This window comes from Cebus imitator, unplaced genomic scaffold (assembly GCF_001604975.1).
Source record: "Cebus imitator isolate Cc_AM_T3 unplaced genomic scaffold, Cebus_imitator-1.0 Scaffold711, whole genome shotgun sequence".
In the NCBI taxonomy this organism is placed as follows: domain Eukaryota; kingdom Metazoa; phylum Chordata; class Mammalia; order Primates; family Cebidae; genus Cebus; species Cebus imitator.
In genome coordinates this window covers 427,960-439,025 of record NW_016108026.1, presented here as the reverse complement: position 1 = coordinate 439,025, position 11,066 = coordinate 427,960, and the positions used below count along the sequence as shown (strand labels likewise).

General features: G+C 54.8%; 1 protein-coding gene across 1 annotated transcript in view; it reads left to right on the top strand.

The window, feature by feature from the left end:
• Nucleotides 1–1,037: 1,037 nt before the first annotated feature.
• SCUBE1 (signal peptide, CUB domain and EGF like domain containing 1) overlaps nucleotides 1,038–11,066 on the top strand; it is a 135,305-nt gene continuing 125,276 nt past the window's right edge. Inside the window, exons 1-2 of the mRNA XM_017518886.2 lie at nucleotides 1,038–1,246; nucleotides 4,744–4,875. Of these exons, the coding sequence (XP_017374375.1) occupies nucleotides 1,159–1,246; nucleotides 4,744–4,875 (220 nt within the window). The 5' untranslated portion in view covers nucleotides 1,038–1,158. The remainder of the gene's footprint in view (nucleotides 1,247–4,743; nucleotides 4,876–11,066) is intronic.

Below are 11,066 nucleotides of genomic sequence, written 5' to 3'. Positions count from 1 at the left end.
GGCCGCGAACTTCGCAGGCGGAGGTCAGCCCCATGCGGGGCCTCGCCCGGGACCCGCCGCTTAGGGGCATTGTCCGCCCCGGGCGCCCCATTCCAGACGCGCGTCCGGCGGCCGCCTCCTGACGAGCGCACTGACCCGCCACTGTCCTTCGGCGAGTGCTAAAAAGTTGGTTTGTCCGCCTGTTCTCACTCATAGGCGGGTGTTGAACAATGAGAACACATGGACACAGGGAGGGGAGCATCACACACTGGGGTCTGTTGGGGGGAAATAGGGGAGGGACAGCGGGGGGTGGGGAGTTGGGGAGAGACAGCATGGGGAGAAATGCCAGATATAGGTGAAGGGGAGGAAGGCAGCAAATCACACTGCCACGTGTGTACCTATGCAACAATCGTGCATGTTCTTCACATGTGCCCCAAAACCTAAAATGCAATAAAAAATAAATAAATAAATAAATAAATTTAAAAAGATAAGTTGGTTTGTTCTGAAGGTGAATGTTTAAGCAATCTGCACGCGTTTCCCCGCCCGGTTCGCTGGCTGCTGTCTCGCCCGCGCTCGGCCCCCAGTAGGTGCTCAGAAAACGTCCAGTGAACCGCGGCGCGGACGAGTCTGCTCTGCGCGCGGGCGCGTTTCCCTGCAAACGGGTGGCGGGCGACCTCGCAGGACCCCCGGCTCGCAGGACCCCTGCCCCCGAGGGTGCGGCCGGGAGGGAATGGGCTACCCCAGTCGGGGGGCGTCCACCCTGGACGGCTAGGACCGGGGTGCCGGGGGCAGGGGAGGGCGCAGCCTCCGAGCAGCCCCAGCCTGGCCGAGACCCCGCGCCCGCAGCCCCACGAGCCGGCCGGCCGGGCTCCCACCCCCACCCCCCACCTGCCGACCGCCCCAGGGGAGGGGCCCCCCCAGGACGCCCGCACCCCCCCTCTCCCCCTCCACCGCGGGCCGTCGGCCGGCACCCATTGGCCGGCCCTGCGCGGCGCCCCGCCCCCCGGCGCCGCTGGCCAATGAGCACGCGCTGTCAGCTCGTCTGCCTGGCCGGCTGGGCGGCTCGGGAGCCCGAGCGGTGGCGGAGCGGCGAGCAGCGAGCAGCGCCTGCGGGAGCGGCCGGTCGGTCGGGTCCCCGCGCCCCGCACGCCCGCACGCCCGGCCGGGCCCGCATTGAGCATGGGCGCGGCGGCCGTGCGCTGGCACTTGTACGTGCTGCTGGCCCTGGGCACGCGCGGGCGCCTGGCGGGGGGCAGCGGGCTCCCAGGTAAGCCCCCGACCCGGGCTGGGGGGTGGCGGTGAGCGTGGGGGGCGCGGGTGGCCGAGGCGCCGTCCGGGAGGCTCCTTCCCCGCGCATCCCGAGCTCGCACCGCGCGGCCCCGCGCAGCCCCCCACCTCTTTCCAAAGTAACTTCTGGGGCCGGCCCGGGGCGCCCCCTCCCCGCAGCCTGGGCGGCCGGGGCTCCTTAGCCCAGCGGGGCGGGGGCCGGTGGGTGGGTCCGGGCCCCGGGAGGGGAAATACTAGCGGGGGAGCGAGGAAGAAAGGCGGCGGCTCCTGGGGGCCCGGCCTGAGGACCGGGGCGGGGTGGGACCCCGAGCGCAGAGGGGGCGCTCCTCCGGGGAGAGGGGGCGCGGGGCAGGGCGGGGCGGGCGGAGGGGACACGCCGGGAGGTGAACGGGAAAGGGAAGGACCGAGAGACAGGGACGGGGCAGGAGGTGCTGGGCAGACGGACAGAAGAACCGGCGCAGAGGGAGCAGAGACAAAAGGACGCAGGAGGAGGCCGGGGGAAAAGACCGACGCGGAAGGGTGGAGAGGAGGCCCGCGCGGCTGGAGAAGGAGGGGACCCGAGGGAGGGAGGAGGAGGCCCAGGGACCAGGAGGAATCAAGAGGGACGAGGGACGGTCCCACCGATAAGGGAGAAAGGAGGAGACGCGGGACAGATGGACGCCAGAGAAAGACGGAGTGGGGGGGGGCGGGCAGCGGAGGGAGACTGGGAAAGAGAGAGGGACGGAGATGCCTGGAAAGCCGTGGACTACGAACCGTCTGACAGGACGGGGAGGAGAGAAGAGGGAAGGAAAGCAGAGGAGACGGACAGACACGGAGAGAAGAGTCCGGACTCGGGGTGTCGGTGGAGCAGACCCAGGAGGGGGAGGGGAGGCCCGGAGGCCACAGGCCCAGCCCCGTGGCTTTCGCGGGGACCCCCTCGACGTCCCACCCGTCCCCTCCTCTCTTGCTGTCTGCAGGGGCTTGCCGAAAAGCTGGAGTGACATTCTCTCCTCTGCGTCATCAGAGGCGCTTCCTCCGGTGCTCTGCTCGGAGCGGGGGCAGGGGGAGGGTTGTGCACGTTCTTCCCGGCTCCCTGAAGTCTGGTTTGGGTGACTAGGGTCTGTTCCTGGGAGTCGCGCGTGCCCAGAGTGGGGATGCTGGGCCAGTGAGACCCCTCCATAGCAACACCTCTCCTGGAAGCCCAGCCCTGCTGCCCCATCCCCTTTGTGGGTGTCTCTCTCAAGCTTTGAGGTCCCTTACCTCTGAGTGACTGTTTCTGGGTGTCCCTGTCAACACCTGTGTCCCTTGTCTGTGTCTGCCTCTGTCTCCTCCCCCACCCTCTCAGTGGAAGCCCTGTGACTGTGTAACTCCAGCAGCCTGTCCCCAGCATAAGCAAACCAGAGTCAAAGGGAGCTCCCTTTGACTCCAGTGCTGGGAGGGCTGGGCCACCCTGCATGGAAGTCTCCAGCCCAGACAGGAGCCGGAGCTGGCAGAGGACCAGTGGGGACAAGTGGCTCCTCCTCCTGTCTCCTCAAACTCCCATGCCTTCTCCACACCGAGAACACCCACGTGTTTAAAGGTGCATTGGGAGCCAGCTTCACCCACCCTCATCCACATCCACCTATTTCCATCCCAGTGAAGATACCGGGCTAGGTGGGAGATTGGGGCTGGGGGCACGAGGGGCTCCCACCCCTCATTCCCATGCACTGGTCCTGGCGAAGTGGGAAGAGCCATATCTGTGGCCTGCTGTTCCTGCTGGTCCTGTCTCAGAAGTGACACCAGTCCTCCCAAACAGAAGCATAGAGATGGGCCCTCTCTGACCTCTGGTTCCCAGCCCTAGAGGCAGTGCCACCCCTGCACAGAAGTCCCTCTGTTGACACTTTCCCAGAAGGCGCTCATGGATGTTCCTGCTGGACCAGCCATCCAGTTGCCAGCTGGGTCCCCTCTAGTCCCTGCCTCCTGGTCCCCTTTCCACTCTTCCTCTGGGCAGTTGTCAGGGACAGGCTGCCCACCTGAGCAGATGCAGCCCCCCTGAAAAGTGATACCACTTGCCGTGTGTGGGCAGGGCGGTCATGCTGTTGTGTTTCTGTTTGATGCCTCTCTTCCTTCAGGGTTGGGAAGGAGACTTGGGGACTGGGGCAAAGAAGGAGGACCCCTAGGGGGCATGGATCTCATAAGCCCCACTGGCAGATTCAAACCCAGATATTATCCAGGGGAGAAATTTAGATACTCAGGGGACCCAACAATCTAAGGGAGACCAGAGGCATGAAGAGATGGGGACATTCTGAGCTCACCCCTGGAGGGGCTGCCCTCATGGCTGCTGCTGTTGCACTCCTGGGTCCTTCTGTCTGTCTGTCATCCATCTGCATTTCATGCATTGCTAGCTAGAAGTCACATGGCATATAGGAAAGCTTATTCTGTGTCTGAGTCCATTCTCTGCCCCAGTGAGCTACTGATCCATGACAGAACCCATCTGGGCCTCAGTTTCCTTATCTATAACCTGAGGAATTAACCTGGGCTATAGCTATGGCTCTGACTGTGCTGAACTGTGCGTGACAAGAGGAAGGTCCCCTCCCTGCCTGAACTCTGTGTGTGTGTGTGTGTGTGTGTGTGTGTGTGTGTGTGTGTGTGTGTGTGTGTGTGTGTGTGAGAGAGAGAGAGACAGAGAGAGAGGGAGGGAGGGAGGGAGAGAGGTTTGGGATGTATGGATGGAACAGATACACAGAATCTGTTTTGCGAGATTTTGCTCCAACAGCTATACCAGACTGAAGATGTTCGGGGTGGGAGGTGGAGAGTGTTGGGAGCCCTCAAAACCTAAACTGAACTTGCATTTAGAAGTTGGGATATGAGAACCAGATTCACCTGTGGATTTCCGAGGAAGGAGGGTGGTGGGAGGAGTCAAAACCATGGACGGGCTCAGGTTAGCCTAGTTGAGGGGTGTGCTTCTGCCACCGGACACTGGTGCGGGGCCATGGAAGGCAGATGATGAATCCCATATTTCCACAGCCTAGGTGCAGGGTGGGGTCCCAGGTTCAGGTGACCTGCAGGAGCCCCCTGGCATGGCCTCGGTGTCCCCATCTGAAACCCAAAGGGGCTGGATTTAAATTCCTCCGAGGACCCTTCTGGCTGTAAATTCTAGAGTGAGGAGCATGGAGGAGGGCTGTGGAGAGCAGGGCGCCTGGAGGAGGTTCTTCGTCACTGTCTCCTTAAGCCTCAGTTTTCTCATCTTTTTAGTGGAACACTAGCTCAACCAGATTGTTGCGACAATAAATAAGGCCAAGCATATTGGTAGCATTGTCTCTGCCACAGAGGAGCTGCGCCAATGATGCTACCAGTTGCCACTTGTTACATCAGATTGTTCTGTGTGACAGTTGTTATTGCCACTGAGCGCACTGATCAATGGACAGGCAGAGGCAAGAGCCTCCTTGCCCCACACCATCGGCCGCCTCCTCCGGGGCCACACCTTACTTCTTGTTTCCCCCACACCCCTACCCACAGGGTCAGTCGATGTGGACGAATGCTCAGAGGGCACGGACGACTGCCACATCGATGCCATCTGTCAGAACACGCCCAAGTCCTACAAATGCCTCTGCAAGCCAGGCTACAAGGGGGAAGGCAGGCAGTGTGAAGGTGAGTCCAACCCGGCCCTCCCAGCCAGACCCTGCATTGCCAGGGCTGCTGTAGGTGTCCGATGCCCACCCCATTCATCACCAGCCAGGGCGGAGCCTCCAGCACCACCATTGTGGTGGCTGACAGCACAGGCTTCTCTCGGCCTTGGGAGGGAGGCAGTGAACTTTTCGGGAATGCTGGCTGCTTCCCTGGAAGGGTGCAGTTGGAGTGATGGGGTGTCTGATTCTCAACTGGGCTTGAAACTTTTCATTTTTTTTTAAGAAATTGACTGGGTGCCATGGCTCATGCCTGTAATCTCAGCACTTTGGGAGGTCAAGGTGGGTGGATCACCTGAGGTCAAGAGTTTGAGACCAGCCTGGCCAACATGGCGAAACCCTGTCTCTACTAAAAATACAAAAAACGTCAGCCGGGTGTGGTGGTGAGTGCCTCGTGAATCTCAGCTACTCATGAAGCTGAGGCAGGAGAATCACTTGAACCTAAGAGGCAGAGGTTGCAGTGAGCAGAGATCGTGCCACTGCACTTCAGCCTGGGTGACAGAGCAATACTCTGTCTCAAAAAAAAGAAAGAAAGAAAAAAGAAATTAAAATGAAGCATTGACTGATGTATTTGTGCATGTGTCCTTGACTGGCTATATGGGGGTGGAGTGCAGAGACCTGGGTCTACCCCAACCCCCCAGGTTCCCAATGCCAAGTTCAAAACCACCCTATAGATCTCCTGTCTCAAGCTCCAGTCCTTGGACAGACACTGGTAGATTTGCACCATCTGTCTGTCTGTCCAGTCTTTCTACCCTGCACCTGGTGTGCTGGTTAGACCTCCTGACATTAGAAACTGCTTCCCTAGAAGGCTGAAAGTCAGAGAGAAAAGAAACGTCCCCTGGCTACGTTTGGCACGGGGACCCTCCAAGCTCATTGGAACCTTGGGAGCTTTTGCCCATGAGAGTCTGCATGGCCGTCCTCACACCATGGGTCTGGGGCAGGACTGGGCATCTGGGGGCTGGAGATAGCTCTCTCTGAGATGAACATACATCCCTGGATGGCGTCACTGACTCCAGTCTTCCGTGTCTGCACCCATTGTATAAATGATGAGAGCCGAGGCTCAGAGAGGAAAACCATCTTTTGCAAGGTCCTCACGTTCACGGTGACCCGTGACATGACCAGGACTGAGAGCCAGGTCTTGTGACTCCCACTCAATGACTCTGACATCTCGTTTTCTTCTCCCTGGGCCCTGCCAGCTGAATTTTTCCAAGTTTGATATTTGTATTAGGAAAGTGGCAAGTGAGCATAAGACGGGTCCCTGTTCTTTCTGTAAAAGGCGTCTACAGGGCTAGAGTTCTGTGGGAGAGCAGCCACGCCTCCCTGGGATGCTGGTGGTGTTTATCCATCATGTTTGTTGAGCATTTATTTAAGGCTGAGTGCTGGGCAAATAACATCGCCCTGGGTCATGCCTGTTTGGGTCATATTCCTGGCACTCTCAGGGCCCAGAACCCAAAGCGGGGAGCTGGCGCCTACCCACAGACCTCTGGAAGGAGGCCAGGCTGGAGGCACGCAGAGGAGGCCATGAGTAAGAAGCCTGGTGGGGTGGCTGGCCGGCCACTGGTAGGGCCAGACGCTAGCTTGCTGGTTCAAGTGGTACATACGAGGCTGTGTGACCACTTTCTGACCCGCTACTCTGCCTCCCAGACCAAGTGTTCTGGCAAGGCAGTGCCATGTTGACCCCCCATCTCTGCTGGTTTAAGCCACTGACCTGGCCTCTTCCTCCCGCAGCCCAGCTCCTCCTTAGGCCCTCTCCTGCTGTTCCCTATCTAGGAGGCCCCACCTTTTTCCCTAAAATTTTCCAGAGTTCAGCTTTAACTCCCCACTCTGCTTGATCCCTGAGTTAGGAGTCAGACTCTTGTCCCGAGCCCAGCTCTGCGGCTCACTGGCTCTGCAGGCTTCATGTTCTCATCTGCTAGAAAAGGAAATTGTTTTTTCCTGCCGGGTGTGAAGATGAGACAAGAGGAGGCTTGTGAATGTGCCTCAGGAACTGCAGGGGTCTCCTTATCTCTCCAGTCAAATTTGGGCTTCCACCCTTCACATCCGGAAACACCTCTGTCCTGGCACACGCGTGCACACACACACACACACACACACACACACACACTAGGTTGTTCTGTTTGTGAGCCCCAGCTCAGATTTCCCACCTGCCTGGAACTTGTTCCCTCTTTCTGTATAATGTCTAAATCTAAAGGCTGAACATTCTTTAGATTTGGCTCCCCTAGGAAGCCTTCCCTGATACCTCCACTTATATAGACAGACATACACACACATGCATGCTAGGCTGCATTAGGTACCTACCCTGCTCCCAGAGGCTCCTGGGCTTCCCTCCATCATCACTCTTCTGACTCTGAGTCGTAATTACTTGTCTTCCTCCCCCACTGAATTGTGCGCTCATTCATTGAGGGCCCACCATGAGCTTGCTGTTGAGGCCACCATGCTGAAGCTGTCAAACTCAGGCCATGACCCCAGGAGCACCCAGTGAGCTCCTCAATTAGAGAGGGCCTTTTACATTTGTCGCCATGTTCCCAGCTCATGGGGCAGGGCCTGGTGCTAAAACGGGTGTGCAGAAAACGTTTAGTCGGAGTTGGCTCTCCTTTGCCCAGACTGGACTTCACATTAGATGAGCAAACTGTAAGGTATCCACAGAGGGGAGTGTGGACCGTGAGGTCTGTGGAAGGGCTTGTTCTGGCCCTGGCGTCCTCTTGACCCTGTGTAATGAGAGAGAAGAGCAGGGACAAGATGGCCTCTGCAAGGGGAAACTGGGTTGCAGGCCACCTCTCATGTGAACATTTGGGTGGTGATCTCCCCTCACTGAGCCTCAGTTTCTCCTTTGGTTGTGTGAGCCAAAAATACTTCCCATCACAGGTCAGCCTGAAGATGGAGTGAGGCACAGTGTCGTGTACTGGGGGCTGGCATCCAATACACAGTAGGCACTCACTTCGCAGGGTGTGCTCGATATACAGATGGTAGGGTCATCACCGTAATCTGTCATCAGCAGCATCACCATCATCGTTACCATTATCATCACCATCATCATTATCACCATCATCACCATCACCATCATCATTATCCACCATCATCATCACCATCACCACCATCACCATCATTATCATCACCATCACCACCATCATCATCATCATCATCACCATCACCATTATTATCATCACCATCATCATTATCACCATCATCACCATCACCATCATCATTATCATCCACCATCATCATCACCATCACCACCATCATCATCATCATCATCACCATCACCATCATTATCATCATCATATCAATCATTATCATCATCACCATCACCATCATCATTATCACCATCATCACCATCACCATCATCACCACCACCATCACCATCATCACCACCATCATCATCATCAATATCATCACCATCATCATCATATCAATCATTATCATCATCACCATCACCATCATCATTATCACCATCATCACCATCACCATCACCACCACCACCATCATCATCATCATCAATATCATCACCATCATCATCACCGTCACCATCATTATCATCACCATCACCATCATCATCATCCCCCATCATCATCACCATCACCATCATCACCACCACCATCATCATCATCAATATCATCACCATCACCATCACCACCACCACCATCATCATCATCATCAATATCACCATCATCATCACCGTCACCATCATTATCATCACCATCATCATCATATCAATCATTATCATCATCACCATCACCATCATCACCACCACCATCACCATCATCACCACCACCATCATCATCATCATCAATATCATCACCATCATCATCACCGTCACCATCATTATCATCACCATCATCATCATCCCCCATCATCATCACCATCACCATCATCACCACCACCATCATCATCATCATCAATATCATCACCATCATCATCATATCAATCATTATCATCATCACCATCACCATCACCATTATCACCACCATCATCATCACCATCATATCATTATCATCACCATCATCATCATCACATCAATCATTATCATCACCATCATCATCATCACATCAATCATTATCATCACCACCACCATCATCATCATCATCATCAATATCATCACCATCACCATCATCATCATCATCTGTTCTCACTAGTTGTCAGAGTGGTTTCAGGCTCAAATGAGACTATGAATGGCGAAGACCTTTGAAAATCCCTGAGTGCTGCGTACCTGGGAGGTGATAGTTAAGGTGCAACGTAAGGTAGTCCTTACTCTCCAGGAGCTTGTGGTCTGGTGTGGCTGCATGAGCTGGAAATTCCTGATAACAGATTTAAGGTAGTATGGGTCATGAATCAGTGCCTGTTGAGTTGCTGTGTTAACAGTATGAGAACAATGGTTAGGAACCAAGAGGAGGACACCTTTTGATTACGGGCTCCCTAAACTCTCTTGAGTGAGTGCTGGCATGGATCCTGGAAACCTGTGTGGACCCCGTCCTGCTAGCACTTGGGTTTTCTCATCCCTGGGGACCCATTGCAATCATCAATTTGAATCGAGGGAGCCTGCCGGAGTGCTCACATGTATACCTCCCGTCCCCAACACATAAACACCAAGAAGCATCAGATCCCTGCTGGTTTCCCTGGGAGAACTATGCAGAGACATCCAGGGGCTTTGAAATCTGAAGGGGTACCGTGTGCCATGGTGGCCCAAGGGAGCTGGGAGACCGTCCAGAGGTTCACCTCCTTGGTTTACAGATGGGAAAACGGAGGCCTCAGGGGGCAGGGTCTTTCCTGAGTAGGAACTAGAGCCCAGGTTTCTCCACACTGTGTTTCTGCAGGTGGTCATTCCTGTCTGTGGCTTTCTGTTCTGAGAAGAGAGTGTGAACAGTCTCTGTTAAGGTCAGCATTGGGGTTAAAGCATTGACTTTGGGGCCAGACTGCTTGGGTTCAAATCCTGCATAGCCTGGGCATATTATTTAACCTCCGTTTGATTACCTATAAAATACGCATACTGCTAGTACTTATTTCATAGAGATAGTGTGAGAATAACATGGGTTAATGTATTTAAAGCCTTTGAACATAGCCTGGCACATAGGATGCTGTATATAAGCACTAGCTGCTCCCACGGTGACGATGATGATGATGAATGATGACGATGATGACGCCATTGATGATAAGGATGATGGTGAAGGGGGTGATGGTAATGTTGATGGTGGTGATGATAATGTTGCTGGTGCTGTTGTGGTCCTGTTGATGAGGGTTATGGTGATGGTGATGTTGATGATGATGGCGCTGATGATGATGATGTATCTGATCATCATCGTCACCATGCTGATGTCATAATGTTGTTCAAGATGTAAAAGAGCTAAAGCTTTGTCTTTTCCAACAATTCCTGGAACCTAAAATGGTTGGAAAATGAGGTATTCTGGTTCATGGACTGATCAAATAAACCATATGCATATACCTATATTCCCACAGAGGTGGACAGCCAGGTGTGCCATTCACAAATGGCTGCTTATTGAGAATGTACAATGAAAAACACACAGGACAGAAGACTTCCCCTTGTTCAACTAAGCCTACCTCTGGGATGGCAAATATGCCACCACCTCCTTCCACACAGACATTAATAATCAATCACTGCACCCTCCAGTCATTTCTGCAGTAGATGAAACTTGCTTTCCCTCCCTGGGCTCCTGCATCTGCAGATCCTGAGCTAGTGTGGGGTTCTGCCGAGGCAGGGGTTGGAATTTTGGAGACAGTGAGCCCCCTGTCCTGCAGATCTCACCAACTGTGCCCTTTGCTGTGATAAGCAGAGTATGCCCCTAGGACATGGCTGCTGCAGTCTCCCCAGCTGTTCACTTACAAGTTGAGTATTTGTTGCCAAACACTCCTGCATGCTCCACATCCATTTACTCCTCACAAGAGCCCTACCAGATAGGGACTATGCCTTCCATTTTTTAAGCAAGGACGCTGAGGCCTGGAGAGATAAAGTGACTGGCCAAAGGTCACACAGTTGGTAGAGGAGAGCTAGAATGTAAGCCCCAAACTAGCAGTTCCCAAGGGCTCTCCTGTTGATGGCTGGGTGAAACTGCCTGCTTTTAACTGGCTGTCCCATAGCAGCTGTCAGCTCTGTCTTCACCAGCTAATCAGTCCCCGAAACATACTCTGTCATTTTCACAACCC